Source organism: Kwoniella mangroviensis, chromosome 3, assembly GCF_000507465.2.
Source record: "Kwoniella mangroviensis CBS 8507 chromosome 3, whole genome shotgun sequence".
Classification (NCBI taxonomy): Eukaryota; Fungi; Basidiomycota; class Tremellomycetes; order Tremellales; family Cryptococcaceae; genus Kwoniella; species Kwoniella mangrovensis.
In genome coordinates this window covers 1,453,095-1,470,031 of record NC_088829.1, presented here as the reverse complement: position 1 = coordinate 1,470,031, position 16,937 = coordinate 1,453,095, and the positions used below count along the sequence as shown (strand labels likewise).

General features: G+C 43.6%; 6 protein-coding genes across 6 annotated transcripts; 2 read left to right on the top strand and 4 right to left on the bottom strand.

Moving 5' to 3' along the window:
• Window positions 1-210: 210 nt before the first annotated feature.
• Window positions 211-1,738, bottom strand: I203_108360 (uncharacterized protein; the record flags this gene model as incomplete). Its single annotated transcript, XM_019148533.1, has 6 exons — window positions 211-603; window positions 781-905; window positions 1,002-1,028; window positions 1,090-1,198; window positions 1,306-1,401; window positions 1,535-1,738. 6 exons carry the CDS (start codon window positions 1,736-1,738, stop codon window positions 211-213), a joined length of 954 nt encoding a protein of 317 aa, XP_019002116.1.
• Window positions 1,739-2,209: 471 nt separating this feature from the next.
• On the bottom strand, window positions 2,210-4,756 carry I203_108359 (uncharacterized protein; the record flags this gene model as incomplete). Its single annotated transcript, XM_019148532.1, has 5 exons — window positions 2,210-2,866; window positions 2,930-3,693; window positions 3,796-4,138; window positions 4,228-4,512; window positions 4,604-4,756. The coding sequence occupies 5 exons, from the start codon at window positions 4,754-4,756 to the stop codon at window positions 2,210-2,212; spliced, it is 2,202 nt and encodes a 733-aa protein (XP_019002115.1).
• Window positions 4,757-5,145: 389 nt separating this feature from the next.
• On the bottom strand, window positions 5,146-7,089 carry I203_108358 (isocitrate dehydrogenase [NADP], mitochondrial; the record flags this gene model as incomplete). The annotated part of the gene is made up of 9 exons (XM_019148531.1): window positions 5,146-5,556; window positions 5,633-5,709; window positions 5,775-5,830; window positions 5,912-5,971; window positions 6,049-6,269; window positions 6,373-6,492; window positions 6,592-6,732; window positions 6,812-6,877; window positions 6,973-7,089. The coding sequence occupies 9 exons, from the start codon at window positions 7,087-7,089 to the stop codon at window positions 5,146-5,148; spliced, it is 1,269 nt and encodes a 422-aa protein (XP_019002114.1).
• A 681-nt stretch (window positions 7,090-7,770) lies between these two features.
• On the top strand, window positions 7,771-8,527 carry I203_108357 (acetate non-utilizing protein 9, mitochondrial; the record flags this gene model as incomplete). Its single annotated transcript, XM_019148530.2, has 3 exons — window positions 7,771-7,862; window positions 8,036-8,332; window positions 8,476-8,527. 3 exons carry the CDS (start codon window positions 7,771-7,773, stop codon window positions 8,525-8,527), a joined length of 441 nt encoding a protein of 146 aa, XP_019002113.2.
• A 1,269-nt stretch (window positions 8,528-9,796) lies between these two features.
• I203_108356 (uncharacterized protein) lies at window positions 9,797-11,228 on the top strand (the record flags this gene model as incomplete). The annotated part of the gene is made up of 2 exons (XM_019148529.1): window positions 9,797-9,943; window positions 10,029-11,228. 2 exons carry the CDS (start codon window positions 9,797-9,799, stop codon window positions 11,226-11,228), a joined length of 1,347 nt encoding a protein of 448 aa, XP_019002112.1.
• Window positions 11,229-11,806: 578 nt separating this feature from the next.
• I203_108355 (uncharacterized protein) lies at window positions 11,807-16,414 on the bottom strand (the record flags this gene model as incomplete). Its single annotated transcript, XM_019148528.1, has 5 exons — window positions 11,807-14,753; window positions 14,821-15,026; window positions 15,088-15,285; window positions 15,376-15,493; window positions 15,684-16,414. 5 exons carry the CDS (start codon window positions 16,412-16,414, stop codon window positions 11,807-11,809), a joined length of 4,200 nt encoding a protein of 1,399 aa, XP_019002111.1.
• Between the last annotated feature and the right edge of the window lie 523 nt (window positions 16,415-16,937).

The window sequence follows — 16,937 nt, the reverse complement described above, 5'->3', positions numbered from 1 at the left end:
TGGTATATAATTACGATGGAAGGAAATCAAATGTTCATCGTCTTTCCTTTTCGGTATTTCTGCTACACTCTATACAGTAGAAAGATCATTGCATGGATCTTTCAAATTCGATCTCTATTACATACGTCCCTCGTCCGTCAATCTATGAATACAGTAACTTTAACTTCTCATCTCCAGTGGATCCACTGAAAATTCACCGAAAAACGTATCTTAAACAATGTTCCTATTCCTACCAATCTGACTTGTCTGTGGTTCTCCAATTGCCGAATCCAACCGTTCTCTTTCCCTTGATTGACCCAGATCCACAAACTTACTAATAGGTAATATCCCCCAAATCAACAAAGTCAATACGACAGGTAGATACTCCAAAGTTCCAAATAAGCTCTCATGGGTGGAAGCGAATCCGAAGAACCCCTGTCCAGTCTCGGCTAATCTGAAGGTCGTTCGTAGTAAGATCAAGAGCGAGGTAAGTAAGATGGTATACAAAAACGAACGTAATTTGTTGAGTGAGGTGATACTGGTCAGGTGATGGGTATAGGTAGGTTGATGTGATCGATAGATTGTCAGGAGGAGAAGGAGAAGGAAAGAGGTGAATGAGAAGCACTATGATAATAACACTTGCATCAGCCAATGATCCTGATCAAGGGATAGAAGATGATATGTTGTCTTGAATTATTGGTAATTTGGATATGAACAGATGGATTGAATGCGATTGAATGTATGTGAATGATTGGTCAAAGATCATACAGAACTGCGATAAATCATCACAGCATCACTCACCTGAATGGCCAATCCTGCCAATAAAATATCATTGGCCTGTTCTGGCGTCACGCTCGATGGATTACCTCGTACTTTTGCAGATTCTGACGACCCGATCAGAGCGGCTCCAACCACTTGTATGACGGCTGTAGGAGCAAGGGTGTATGATCCAGATCAGTATATGGGAGATAAGTTGCTCAAGTCAGGTTGTTTAGTGGAAATGCCAGTCTGGAAGAACCCACTGGTCACTATATCAGCCGTTACGAAGACTATTCATCATCGTTGCATTAGCTATGTCTATTGATAAGCCAAAGATAAGACGAGACCTACAGATCAATACTTTCCTAGGTGAGATGATCAACAACCTCTCTGCACCTTTATAACTCCTAGTAGCTATCGATAAAGATAAATAGATGGCAGCTGAGAACAGGACTGGTGCCTATGTGGGATCGATCAGCAATTATGATCATCATCACTTGAACAGCCTTATGTCGGTACAGTAGATAGAGGATAGTACTTAGCCCGTTTAAAGTGTGAGAGACTTACCACCACGATGAGAAAATACTGAGCCACGAAACTGCTAACTACAAAAGGTCTTTTGTGACTCGATAATCTCGCTGCGTATCCGCCAATCTCCATGAGCTATATAACATGTTGACGGGAATCAGCTCTTATGTATTCTGTAATGGTGTGTTGAGGAGATGTAAATGTGAACTGTGAAGAGAGGGACAAAGAGGCGGACGAGAGGAACAAACAAAGTAACGCTACGACTCACCGCACCAACCAATATCAAACTATGAAACCATCTTGTTCCTCTCTTCCTAGCCAGCCAAAAAGAATGTAACGATACGCAAATCGTAAATGTTATTATACCTATTATACCCAGTGCCAGGGAAGGTGTATAGCCGTAGATTATAATTGACGCTTCATCGTTTTTGGGATTGGGATTGATAGGTCCTCGATAGGTGGTTGAGGACATGATGATCTCTAGGGTTGCAAAGTGTGAATGTTGATCGTGAGATTTCTAAGTAGGACTTTCTATACTTTACTACCTTCTATACTGATGTAATCATGTGACATGATATGAGTGAGCTATTCATGTATGTATAAAGAAAATATCTATGCGTTCAAGACCGACAATTAAGAGATCTTTACGATATCGAACGATCTTTTGTTACAAAATGGAAATTTTATGGATTGATGGGATCTTGTTTCTACGTCACTTTCAGTTGATGCCAAGACAAACAACAGGTGACAAACCCAATTCCTAGGCACCATCGACCAAATTTAACGTAGAATCGTAGCTATAGTTGTCAACATCGTATATGCACTCTTTCACTCAAGAGGAAGGCAAAAGTCATACTGTAGTACATCCAAATGCATCAATGTACTGTACATATAATGAATATATGCGAGTCAAGTCAAATCATATTACCAACTTGTGAAAAAATCAAAATGCCAAATCTTCCACTTTCCATTTCCCAATCTTCTCATCCATCAACCTCTTACCCTGTCCTTGTCCTTGACACCCTTCCTTCCTGGTCTTGAATTTATATTGTTTTTCTTTCTCATGCATTTCCTCCCTTTTAGCTAATATCAACACAGCTTCGATGGGACCTCTCAACTTCTTATATTCATTCTGAACTTCCAACAAAGGTTCTAAAGCTTCGTTCAACCCTTCTAACAAGTGATGAGAAGGTTCGTATGATAGGAAAAGAGGTAGGTGCGAATCGAGTAATAATGATGAATAAGCAATTACCGAATTTAAGCTTGGAGTTCCCTCGACTTCAGACAAAAGCTGGGTTTCTGAGGCTGTATCTGCGTCTGTATCCCATCCTTTTAGAACTTCGCCACGAGCGTTGACATGCCACTGAGCCCATTTGAGTGATTGTTCCAATACCAATGTAGCATCTTCCACAGATAGGTTCTGACGTAAGTCCAATCGGAATGTAGGAGCTGGTGGGGATGATAAGATCAAGTATAATAATTTTGATAAAGTAGGTACGTTCTTATCGTTAGTTGAGGGATGTAAAGATGATGAGATGAGTTTGACGAGTGTGAGAGAAGATATGGTTCGAAAGCTCTTCAAACACATGATGATATCATCCTTCGGACGCAGAAGATCGATGTCAGCTGTTATCTCAACCAAGCGAAGAAGATATCAACTCACCCAATCACCACAAGGTAATAAACCTTCACCGACCAAGCTTCCTTTCCACATCGAATCATTCACTAAACCCCTTTCCAACAACAACCTTACAACTCCAGAAGAATAAGTTCCCTTCGATTTACCTTCATCGTTGATCGCTTCGGAAAAAACAACATTGATGATCTTCCTAACGAAACTTTCTGATACACTGGTGGAATCACCCTTGGACAAGAACTCTTTTAGTGTATTTTCAGCTTGACCGAGTTGATTCTTCTTGATCGACTCTGAAACCTTCTTTATCACTTTCTCTTCCTCTCCTTGACCATCTGATTTATTCGTAATGGCAGCAGAGGAGGTCGAGAGGTACATTTGAGTTTTATCCTTGGTACCTAACAGACTACCCATTCCTATCCCTTTCGGAGGAACTACCACTTCCGTAGTGTATATGACACTCCGTCCAGATTGTCCGTCACTGTTCAGATGACTTAGAACGAGTCCGACGGTCAATATCCCGTTCTTCTGAGAGAGGATGGAAAGGTGCTCGATGGTTCCAGTAGAGGTGAATGATGAGATTGACGTGGAGGAGAGTACGGCGGGCAAGGTTGATAATGGAATGGCAAGGAGTAAAGAGGGTGTTGGGTGAGGTGTAGGTAAAAGGATCAAAGGTTTGCCTGATGTGGGTAATGACAAGAGAACTGAGGTGGATGAAGGGTGGACTAAGGTGAGAGGTGAGGTAGGCGAGGAAAGAGAGGAAATTTCGAGCGTGTATAGCTTATTCGATTCATCTGTACAATTAAAGAAGATTCAGTCCCTCAGTTCAGTCCAATCATAATACCGAAAATTGTTACTTCGAGGAAGTTGACCATTCATTGTGGTGCATGACTCACCTAAAGCACCGATCACCCCATCTTGACTAATATCGACATATCCCAACTTTGCCTGTCCTCCAATCTTCCCTTCCGTGACTCTGTTCACCCGAGGGTTATCTTCCAGTGTAAGTTGGAATACCGAGATTTGCCCTGTTGTGTCGACCAGTACCAATCTAGCGGAATTGTCTTTTGCTATCAACACCTTGGAAGTGAGAATATCGGTCGAGGAAAGTGAGAGTGTAAGATGTTTGGGGGTGAATTTGTTGTTCAATAGATATAGGTCGGTCGGATTGGTGGTAATCACTAGAATTGGGTATCGGCTAGAGGGTAGATAATGTATCGATTGTATCGACTTGGCGATCTGCGACAACATACCACCGAAGTGATTAGCATCCACTACGTATAACATATGAAAGCAGGCGCTTGCTTTCTTTAAGTAAGCCGACGTACCTCTATGACCTCCTTATCACCTTCTTCTCCTACCCATTTCCAGATTTCTTTACCGACCCCAACCAGCGTTATCCTCTCTTTGAGTTCGACAATGTCCTCCTTTTCGTACTGCTCGTTTGACTCATCTTCATCAACATCAACATCCATATCATCTTCGACTACGTTCTGCTCTGAAGTATCTCTCGGGACTTTCTCTGTCCGCGTTGACCAGTAGCTTATGGGTGAAGATGAAAATACCGTAGAGGGAGGGACGGTGAATGAAGTGGTCGGTCTGAGTGTGTTGAGCTATACAGTCCGATTTTCTTATGTTAGCTGAAAAGGTCTCATACATATCAGGCCTCGGTGATGCGAGCAAGGCGACAAGCCTAGGACCCACATCATAAGTCCATATCCCATCACCTCGAACAGCCGCTACAGCACATTTGGAATCTCCCACGACGGGACTAAGCGTCACGTGAGGTGTTTTCGAGCTGGACGCATGAGGCTGGGAGAATGTCGCTAGCTGCGTAGGTGTAGATATCGAAGCCATATCTGCTGGAGTTGTTACCTATCCAGGGGATGTAGTCCGACACGAATGGGTTCATAGTGTAACAATAGGCTCAAATCGAAAATAAATGCAACAGAAATCTTGGATGGACGAAAGATTTCAGAAATATGTGTTATTACGTAAGATGCAATATTGGTTGCAATTGTATAGTATCGAGTTATTTTTAATGATACCGACAACACGAGTCCACAGGATACTTCTACTTGCGACGCGATATGATATGATATGATATGCATTAGAACCAATGACAAGATCCGCTATCTATTCTTCCAACGAGATGATTGACCATCCTCCGTTTTGTCAGTTATACAATTCAAACATCTTCCCATCTCCTTGCTTCTAATTTACGCTTAGTCCCTCTGCACACTCCATTATATCCTCGCCTTGAGCTTCTCAATCAGTCTTTCTTCAACCTTCTTCATATACACATCCGTCGTCACCCAATCATCTCTAGTCATATTCTTCCCTTTCATAGCCAACGCAAGATCTTTAGTCATTATTCCATCTTTATCAATGACCTCCACACAAGATTCTTCCAACGACTTGGCAAATTCCCCTAACGCAGGTGTATCATCCAATTTAGCTCTGAAAGCCAAACCCCTGGTCCAAGCGAAGATCGAAGCGACGGGGTTGGTGGAAGTTTCTTGTCCTTGTTGGTACTGTCTATAATGTCGAGTGACTGTTCCGTGGGCTGCCTCCGCTTCCATCGTCTTACCGTCCGGTGTGATTAGTTCAGAGGTCATCATTCCCAAGGAACCGAATCCCTGAGCGAGGATATCGCTCTACAACACGACAGAATCGTTACATCAGCTCACTTGGATTCAGGAGATTCGAGATAAGAAAATTCCATACACTCACCATAACATCTCCATCGTAGTTCTTACAAGCCCAAACGAATCCTCCTGAGGATTTGATAGCTTGAGCGACCATATCGTCTGCACACGAAGGAGAGTTGTCAATCAATTATCCTGTTTGTCGAGGTTACATGCAAAAAACTTACCAATCAATCGGTGTTCGTAGTAGATACCAAGTTTCTCAAATTCAGATTTGTAGGTTCTACATAGCGTTGAATATCAATACCCATCCCAGCTGGAATTGTGTGTACCAGGCGAAGTATAGGTCACTCGATAAACTCACGATTCATAGACCTCTTCGAAGATATCCTTGAATCTGCCATCATATTTCTTCAGGATGGTACTGTCAATCAATCATGTATCAGCCCAGTCCAGCATAACTTGATATGATGGAAAAATGGGAAGATAAGGATGACTCACTTCTTGGTAGACATGAACAAAGTCATTTTCTTACTGATGGCCATCTTGAAACTAGCATGAGCGAAACCATAGATAGATTCATCGGTATTGTACATTGCCAAAGCTACTCCCTTTCCCTTGAAATCGTATACATTCAATTCGGTGGGTTTACCTCCGTCTGCTGGAGTGTAAGTCAGAGTGAGTTTACCTGGACCAGGAGAGATGAAATCTGTGGATCGGTACTATATCAAATCAACATGAGTCAGTCATATTCCTCTCTCGCAAAATTCATGTTCATACAATATTCTGTAGTTGTATGAGATTAAGAGGAAAGTTAAAACCCACCTGATCACCAAAGGCATGTCTTCCTATGACAATAGGCTGAGTCCATCCTGGAACGGGCTTAGGGATTTTCTCAAGGATGATAGGTTCTCTGAATACAGTTCCGCCAAGGATATTTCGGATCTACGAATACATATATACAGATTCAGCATATCTATCACCTTGAAGACACCTTGCTCTGAGATTACAGATTCAGTTGGAAGGTACATATATTTCACTTACAGTACCATTTGGACTTCTCCACATTTCCTTCAAGTTGAATTCTTTCACTCTGGCTTCATCAGGTGTTATAGTAGCGCATTTCACTCCTACGGAATACTTCTTGATAGCTTCTGCAGAGTCGATAGTAACTTGATCGTTTGTCTAACGTCGTTCATCCAGGATCAGATATTCATCTCACCGAAATCGATTGTGAAGGGATGGAAAATTCATTATAACTCACGGCGTCTCGGTTCTCCATCCCTAAGTCGTAATATTTGAGATCAACGTCGACGTAAGGTAAGATGAGCTATTCAATGAAATGAAAAATGTCAATACTCCGTAATACAAATTGACACTTTGCCCTCGAGAGACTAAAAGACAACGCGAAAAGGCATCACCCACCTCCTCTCTGATCTTCTTCCAGATGATTCTAGTCATCTCATCACCATCAATCTCAACCACTGGATTCTTCACTTTGATCCTCTCGATACCTGCCGGTGTGGCAGTGGCATATCCCATGGTGGATGTCAGACCGAAAGATAATGGACGGGAAGTTCGGAGGGCTGTTCTAGCTAAGAAAGGTGTCGAACGAAGTAACGGCTGTGTACAAAGCAACATCTATTTCAGCCGTGATCACCTAATGAGGAGCAAGCAGAGAGAAAATCATATATATATGTGTGGGTAGCGATGTGGTAATGCAAGAAGATGAACCGGTGTTACCGGATTACTTTCCAGATCCAACACGTGATGAAAGTGAAGGAATTCATGTGGATGTGATTGACTCACCATGTTGGGAGGCTCCACTCAGATGGTATTGCAGTGATTTTCAGAGTAGGACAGAGTTGAGGATGTAGATTGTAGGCGTATGAACCATCTACTCGTGTATAAGGATATCGATTTATTTCAGACTTCAGTTATCTACCTACACTTGACTCGCTTTGCTCTACAGTGTACAGTGGTTCGGGTCAATCGGCCGAGCCAATCGGATCACAGTTTTGTCCACATGTATGGTACAGCGCTGTTGTTATCTTACCGACCCAACGAGCAATCTCACGACGTCATCACTTTCCTCGAGACACCAGATCTTGAAGATCTCTTCTCTGCTTTGTGGAAAAATAATCTCTATGATCGACACCTTATCTATATAACTCACATTTCCAGAGATTATTGTCATACCATCAGCACAGTCAGTCAGCCAACATGCGCCAGTCACTCGTAAGATTAGCAAATGCCTCTCCACCACTACCACTGTCCGTCCAGCAGGCTTCCATACAGCTCATACCCCCTATACCGTGAGTGTCGCCACCAGGCTACAATGTGGAGGATTTGATATGTATCTGAGAATTAATGAAGGACGAATATGAAGATAGGAGATATCAGATCCACAATGACCCTATCACAATATTCTCAGAAGGGACGATGGAGCTGGAATTGGAGCTGACTCATCATGATGTTATTTGACCAGACTTTATCGTCGTCTTCTTCGTGCTCACCGTACTCTACCTCCCGAAATGAGATTCATGGGTGACTCATATATCAAATCGGAATTTCGACTTACTCGATCGACAGATAATCCTCTACATATAATCGCTTTCTTATCTCAGTGGAAATTATATCTCGATGAACTACAGCAGTCAAGCGGACAAGGAAGGGAGGTATGGAGAGGTAAGAAATTAGATACGGATAGTTTTGAGAAATTGAGTAAGGAACAAGTAGGTCAACTTTATGAGTTGATGCATGCTACGAAAGATGTTTGGAAATCGTAAGTAACCTTTTTCATTCTACTTACATTAAACCTTCATCCTTGCAACGAATTAGTCGCAATTTCTCTGTTACAATCATTACATCCAGTTAACGATTTACCCAGTCATATATGCTAATTAATATCATGTTGGGTATTTTCAGACCCGAACAGTTAGAACAGGAAGCGAAAGATGCTGGTATAAACAGCCAATAAAATCAGGTATAAAGCAGTAAACGTCATCCAATCATCTCAGTAAAACCTGAATGTATCGATAGAGTCAAATATGCATTGGCGCATGACAAGTCCAGGCTTGTAAAGGTTCTCTCGCATCCCTTCCCGAGAGTGCGATCGTCGGTCGGTATATGGCAATAATTTGGTGGTCGATGAACATCTGTGTCTCCACAACCGTTCTCCTTTGAGTATGCATCAAGAAGTATGACCAACATGTCATCATCTAACAGGACACCCCTTCCTCTCGTCTTGAGAACTTTATCACTCCTTTCATCATCATCCATCGTGATCTGAATGCAACGATCTGACAACATTTTATGAGTAGAGTGGTTTCTCCAACTCCATCTGCCTGGTGATGAGTTACGTACATAGAAGGGGTTGAAACGTCGATCTTTTCCCAGTCTTCCTCAGATGTCCTTTCGCGTGTCATATGAAAGGAAAAAAGAGTCCTGATCTAACAAAGGGGTACTCTTATCCCAATCGAACGGTATCGACATGTATTGTTCCAGACTAGTCGATGAAAAACAAAAAGTTGTGGTTTGAAGGCAAGACGCGTTTTACAGTTTACGTTTCACGTTTCAAAGTTGGATAAGGTTATTTTATCATTCTATCATTCGAGGCAAGAGATCTGTAAATGGAAGTGGACAAAGGTGACACCGACGCGTTCTCACCTGCTCGAGCGAAGACGGCGGTGATTGTGAGGATATACATGACAGGACACCGAGGGGCGCCAAGGAAGGAGTGCGTGTGAAATCAAAGGAGGTTATAGAATAACGAAAAAGGGGGAGATCCTTTAGACGCGATTGATCTGTGATGGATGCCAAGACTTTGCTTTACACATCATCACACAAACGTACAGCATACATCATAACATCATACGATACAGGCGGAATACCATGCGCTATCTTACTTGCCATACGAAATGAATTTTTTTTTGTTCTTGTGACTGGTGTTGGGATTGGATTGACACCTTATATATATATATGCATTCCTTTCTTTCATTTCTTCATCACTCCAACCCTTTGGATCTCTTTCATTCATTCAGTCTCCCACCTTTCGTTTTCTCCCACTGGCATATATAAAAAAGAGCAAGAGCAGGTCTCTCTTGTATACTTCATCTAACCCACTTTACAATACTTACTTACTACAACCAGTACCTTGTCGCTCTTTCCAATCAATCTCCTTGTCGACCAACCTGACAACCAACTCAACCCTCATACCTCTTCTTCGATCTAATCTAATCTTTCCACCATGTCTTCCTTCGTTATCACACCCGCGTTGATCGCGTTGTTACCCCTGGCCAAGGCACACATGTCAATATGGTTGGAATCCATGTACGGTTTCGATCAGTCTTACGAACCTGTCACTCCGCTGTCTGGGAAATCTTTCGATCAGTGGGTGAGTCGATCTTACTAGCTTATTCTCCTATCTTACATCCGTCAATACAAACGCTGACTTGATTGTATTCTCCAATACTGTATAGTGGTTCCATGGTAATGCCGACGATCAACCTTCAGCCACTACCACCCTCATTCCAGGATCCGATCTCTCTGTCGAAATCGCCTGTTCAAAAGAGTATACCTCCTTTGGAGGTAATCCCACTTCCGACGCATGTCCAGGCGACTCCGGTTCATATCACGCAGGAGGTTCGACCGGTTCCGGATCAGGATGGAGTGGTAATTCGGAATCAAACCTGATGGGTTGCGCTCTGGCAATCGCATTTAAACCTACAGCAAGTCAAACCAACCCTGAAGATTTTACTGTAATGTCAATTCAAGAGAATTGCGTTAGACAAAGACAAACTTCTTTTTCCATCCCGAGTAATCTCCCGGCATGTCCTGAAGGTGGATGTACATGCGCGTGGTTCTGGCAAGGTAAAAATAGTGCCAATGAGATGTACATGACTGGATTCAAATGTGATGTACAAGGTGGTTCTGCTGGTGGATCATACCCATCTCCTGTTCCTCCTAGGAAAGGAGCTATTAGTGGTCCAACTCAACCTATGTATTGGGCCAATACACCTACCAACCTTGACTACACACCGGATTGGGAAACGAAACCTTCTTATAACTCTGCTTGGGGATGGACAAATGGTGCTCAATCTTCTGCGTTCGGCGCTAGTAGTGGTACAGGCTCATCAAACTCTACTGGCACTGGCACTGGATCTGGATCTGGGGCTGGGGCTGGTTCAACTTCCGCTGGCGGAAATGCATCATCTCCTTCTTCCACTGCTAGTTCAGGTTCAGGTGAATACGGTACTTCCCCTTCTTCTTCTACCGCCGGATCAGGTGGATACGGTAATTTCCCTTCATCAGCTTCATACGGCTCACCAACAACCACTCAAGGTTGGTCCAACGACGAGGACGACGAATATGCCGAACCTACATCGACCTCATCGAGAGGAAGAGGAAGAAGACCCACTTCTACTTCTACTTCTTGGCAGGGACAAGGTGAGGATGATAACTCCTATCAAGGTGAAGACGAAGATGAAGAGGAAACAGAAGAAGAGAATCCACCATGGCAAGAACTTGCTGCTGATCCTGTTGAGACTTTGTCCACAACTCCTACTCCTACTCAAGCTTTAGTACAAACTTCTTCGGCTGAAGCTACATCAACAGCAACAGCGAAGAAATGCAATAGACATGGTAGGAGAAGTAGGTTGAGGCGAACCGTTCATGTCTAAGTGATTTGATAGCATGGTATACACATTCATTGTACTGCACCATACTGTGTATTCCTTTTTTTAATTCCAGTAAAGTGTAAATACGTTTGATACGTTTACATTTTACGTTCACGATAAATTTTACGATCTATGATCAGTGATCATCTTCATCAACTACATCTATCGTCATTTGTATATCCTGTACTACTTGACCCATCTTTCTTTGTTATATCAATTATGCATTGGTCCCCGGTGGATTCATGTCGGATGTAAATAAATACACTGTGCAGAGTGAGATATCAATGCACGAGACGTTGGTTAAAAGATGTAATTGGCATGCACAGTGAATTCGGTAAGTGATTATATTGGAGTGTACAGTATTGATTGTACTACTGTGTGCGTCCATCCATCATCATTCATTGTAGTCGCATTATCATGCTATGATCGTACCTATCATATATAAATGTTCATTATATACAAAATCAACCCTAATTCCCAACTATATATCCTAAATAATAATAATGTCCTAAGCTGTCTCTGACACAGATGTGATGTATAGTACATCATACCAAGGCAAAACCATGCCAGGAAAACACAACCTAGAATGAGATCTTGGTAGGTTGAGCGCTATTCGGTTGATCCCCATTGCCATTCCCATTCATATATCTATTCCCACCATTACCACCCATTTGATTTTGGTTCTGGCCTTGGACCCCCGTCATCGCCATCGGTCGAACAGCATTCGCTGATCTACTTCTACCTAAAGCCATAGCCATCTGTCTGGAAGGCAATTGTAATCCTCTCAAACCATCTTTTGTACCTTGTCCTCCCCCTCCGGGATTGGGATTGGGATTAGTAATATCCCACGTATGAGTCATATATCCTGCTGAATGAGGTTGATATTGGTTGTGATTATTGGGGATGGATAGGTCCTCTTGCGAATTCAAAGTGGTATTGGCATTACTACCCGATCTGGAGGTTTGGTGTCGATACATCGGTGAGATCGGTCGATTACCACTACTAGCAGTACCTGTAGCTGATAGAGGTGGTATAGAAGCTGGTGTAGCATTCGATGGTCTAAGACTTGACACTTGGATCAATATCGCACATTCCCTTGTCGATTGAGTTAATCTACTACATGCTGCTCTGACGCTCATTGGGAAATTATGAGTTGCCGATATGATTTTGACCAATTCGCTGACTTTAACTACGGTCTTAATGAACGCTTGGGCATCATCAGGTAAGGTCGTAGTAGTATATGTCGATGGATTCGCTCGAAGGCCCATGAGCGATTCTCGTAAACCCGCAGTAATCTGTTCAGCTATCGATAAGAGATGTAATAATTCTGTATGATGTTTGACAGATATCGTTGATGGTCTCTTAGCTGAGAAGGGACCCATACCCATACGTGTAGATTCGGCATTACTCAATAGCGAAGATTGAGAACCTGATTTCTGATGTTGACTAAATGGAGGTGAGGATGCACCGATATCTTCAGCAAGCTTGAGCCAACATGTAAAAGCGACGTCGGCGGCTGTTTCGATGACGTCCAGCAGATCCTCATCGAATACACTCGCAGAAGCTGGTGTAGGAGGTCGGACATCGACGGATAATTTCCTGGATGGTGCAGGTGGGTTGTTGCTGGTGAATGACATTGCCATTGCGTGACTTGAACCAGAGGACGAAGATGGATGATGTCGACCTTGAGGGGAAGATGCCGGCACCATAGCGATGTGTTGATGAGAAGGTACAATTTCAGGCGGAGTACCAGGAATGGTGAACGGCGTACCGTTAGGTGAGGTTGTACTGATAGGGAACTGAGGCGGAGGAATAGGAGCTTGGCTTGACTCCTCTTCTTCTTCATCTGATTCTTCCGTTTGCTGATCCAATACTATTGTCGCAGATTCCGAAGGACGATGTCTGAGATAGGAACCAGGAGTGGACAATTGATCGGAAGTGTTCATTTCATTCGATCTCGGTCCACCAGGTGAACCCATCAACATCCCTCTTTCAACATCCAGAGACGAGAACGATCCAGCTTGTCTTCTTGATTTCCCCATCGTTCTCAGACTCGTCGCGTGGACCACCGCGGGTGCAGGTGAATCTTCAAGTTGAGGGACTAAAGGTGATCCGCCAACAGTAGATTTCGACACTGAAGCAGGTGATTGAGATTCCCGTCTTTCGATTATTGGCGAGATTGGCGTACGTCCGCTCAGGGATCCGGTGGGGACCATCTTGACACCTTCCATTAATCTCATTGCTAATCCACTTACGTCAGTCACCAGCAAAGGTCTCATTTCAGCCAAAAGCGGTGCCATGCTCTGCCAAGAACATGCTACCTCAGCCATAGATCCATAGATCATCGTCAACAGCGTTCTGGTATATCTAATGTCATTATTCTTCAAAGCTGGAATCTGCATTTTCAAAACAGCAACCACTTTCGCAAACACGGCCACACTTTCTTTGGCCGCATCAATCACATTCCGTATCACATGTACGGGTGGCGAGTTTCTTCTTGACATCGAATCAAATCTATCCAAGGCATTGATCAAAGTGTTCATGTAGTTTCCAGCAGGTTCCATCACTCTTGAAAAGACACTGGCTATACGTTCGCTCACAGCGAACACAAGGTATTGTCGCAATGCCGAATGAAGTTGAGATAGAGCATACAGTATACCACGAACAGCATCGATGAATTTGAGCAAAACAGGTGGGATGGATTTTGAGATAGTTGACACGGGTAATGTACTCAATCGTCGGAAATACGAGTTTCGAGATTCGTCAATTTGGGGTCCATCTTGGCTGTTCCTCTTTTCGGCCATTTCTCCACTCATATCTCCTGATGTTCTCCTCATCATTTCGATCGATCCTTTTCTGTTCATCACTCTGCTTCGTTCTTGACCTGACATGGTAGGTCCAGCTGTAGGAGATCGCATCATCTCACCTCCCCAACCTCGACCAGGTAATTGAAATTTGGGTACCCCAGGTGCAGCAATTCCTAAACCCAGAGGACGGGTCTCCTCGATTGGCTGCCCATCATTGTTCCTATCCTGTATAATTTGAGCGTGACTTTGCCGCAAATCAGGCAAAGACTTCTTGACCGTGAGATTTCCGCTCAGCCGCTGAGTGGCGGTATAACTCGCTCCTCTTGAATGACCTTGAGTAGCTGGGATGGCGGGTGGTTGCGGTAGATTACTCGCAGATGGCATCCGTGAATGGGCTGAAGACTCAGTCGAAGCTGAAGGAGGAGATGTAAATGACGATGCAGATGGATCCCGACTGTGTCGAGGTCGGTAAGGTGAATATTGGCTTGGCCCTGGAGAATAGCTTCGTGCGAGAGCATCGTCTGACAGGGTTGCAGATCGACTTCGACCTAAAACAAATGGACGAGTAGGCGTTCTAGGCCGATCGTCATGGTTTTGTGGGAAGACTGCACGTTTGACGGTTTCCTGAGAGGACATAGCTATCATCGGGGATTCCAGTTGCGAGCGGAAAGATCGAGCTGATGCGGACGTCGCTATGGATGCTGCGCTAAGAGGTTCGTCTCTGTAATAATATCGATGGTAGGTCAGTTGTGCGATGGTTCCCATATATCGTTATCACATCAGCTTACTCTGAGATCCTGTTAGATTCTTCGGCCTGCTGCAACAATCTCTCCGAATCTGCTGCTCTCTGCCTCATCCAGCTCTTCATATTTTCAATCCAAGGTCGCAAATCCTGATCCTTTCTATCTTTAGAATTTGTCGATGCACCTTCACCGGTCTTTGACCGCGAAGACTGGTCCACTGGCTCAGCGAGGGGACCAAGCACTTCCTTAGGCTAAAATGATATCAGATATAAACTGACGACCTTGGACATCTCGGTTCCCGATACAACTTACCGGCCATTCAATCGGATTATGATCCACTTTGAACACCTTCAAGCTCGTGAATTGTACCATATATCCAGGTAAAGTGTATATCTTGTTATTGGTCAGGGATAGGACCTTTAATCTGGTCAATCGTCGAGGTTCATCAGGGAAAGAAGTGATTTTGTTCTTGGACAGATCGAGAATTTCAAGAGCAGCTAATTCCGTGATCTACATATGGGTTCAGCGTAAGTTGTCGGTCACTTCTCGAAGTTTGAGATATTCTTGTAGTGAATAGGTATATGATTTGAAGAAACTCACAGGTCTTGGGAACTCGGTTAAATAATTCCCTTTGAGATTGAGATACCTCAATCTGGACAAGTGCGCGAATCGGTACGATATCGAGTCATTCGTTAGATTGTTATATGAAAGTGCGAGTCTGGATTGGGAGCTACCATCAGCACAACGACATCATCAGAAGCGGTACAACGCAATGATGTTGGATCTCATAATGCGTTGTGGATCCCTTCCTCTCTTGTATCTCAATTTAAGAACCACTTCAATCTATCGCGTTGTGACACGGGTCTCCAGATCCTACTCTTCATCGTAGAAATGCACGAATCACCCACCGCCAAACACCTCTTTTTCCTTTACCCACTCCTCTCTCGAAAACATCTACAACCTCATCACTTATCTTACTCATGTTCTGTCTTGATATATCCAATGTATCACCTTCATCTTTCGATCCTTCAGCTATCTCCTTGATCTTATTGATAATATATTCTTCAGTTGGTGGACCAGCAGGAGGAGGCGTCGGTGAAGTACCTCTAGTTCTACCACTACCAGGATTACTCTGACTCCTATTAGTAGGAGGAGGAGTACCCAAAGGAGCACCTAAAGGCGAATTAGGTCCTCCCCCTCTAAATCCACGTACTACGGCAGCAACGTCGTTCTTCTCGTCTCCGCCGCTCCCACCCGGTGAAGGCGAAGCAGATAACGGAGAAGGTAATCTACTCTCATAATTGTAACCATTAGAATTGTAGTTGGCCAAATTTGATCCTAACGATTTTGACGGTCCATGTAAACCCATCATTTCCCCTCCCCCTCCCCCTCCTCTTCTAGAGAGGTTCGTGTTGATTGGGCTAAGGGAGTTGGGCGTAGGTCGAGGTGAAAGAGCAGAATTGGAACGTAATCTGGAATTCGAACTCGGTGGGAGATTGGTATTTACGCGTAAATTGTGAGTACCAGGTGGTTGAGAGAGGGATTGAGAAGGTGTGGATGTAGGGGTCATAGTGGATGAAGAGGTTGATGAGAGTGAGGGAGAAGAGTGCATGTGGGGGAGTGGTAGTGGTAATGACATTGTCGTGCAGTTTGAGAGATGGATAATAAAGAAAGATTGTCGTGTATTTCAAGTCCGGAGGTCGGTCTTACTGTCAATTTGTAAACATTATTATCGTTCGTGGGTCGTGTCGATGCAATGATGGTTCAGATCTAATGTTCGTGTATGTATTCTCTAGTCTATTGTTGAGCTCTGCAAATGGGACAAGTGATGGTATGGTACAGAACGAAAGTAAAGGTGTTCCAAGTGAAATCGTCAAAGGAGTCTTTTGAGGATCTGTATGACCTGAAAGAACAAACGTCCAGCGTTCGAAGCGTATGAGATTGCGTAAAGTAGAAATCAAATAGAGGAAAATCAATGAATATGATGAGCGTTGAGATGATGGTCTCGTTGATGTCGATATCGATGTCGAATTAGGATGTTTGTAAAGTAGAGATGAGGAAGGAACACAAAGCACGAGCTAAGGTAAGTATCGGTTGTCTCACTCTCTTCACTACTCTCACAGTGGCGTAAGTTAACTTTAGATGGTCGATGATCTCTTCCT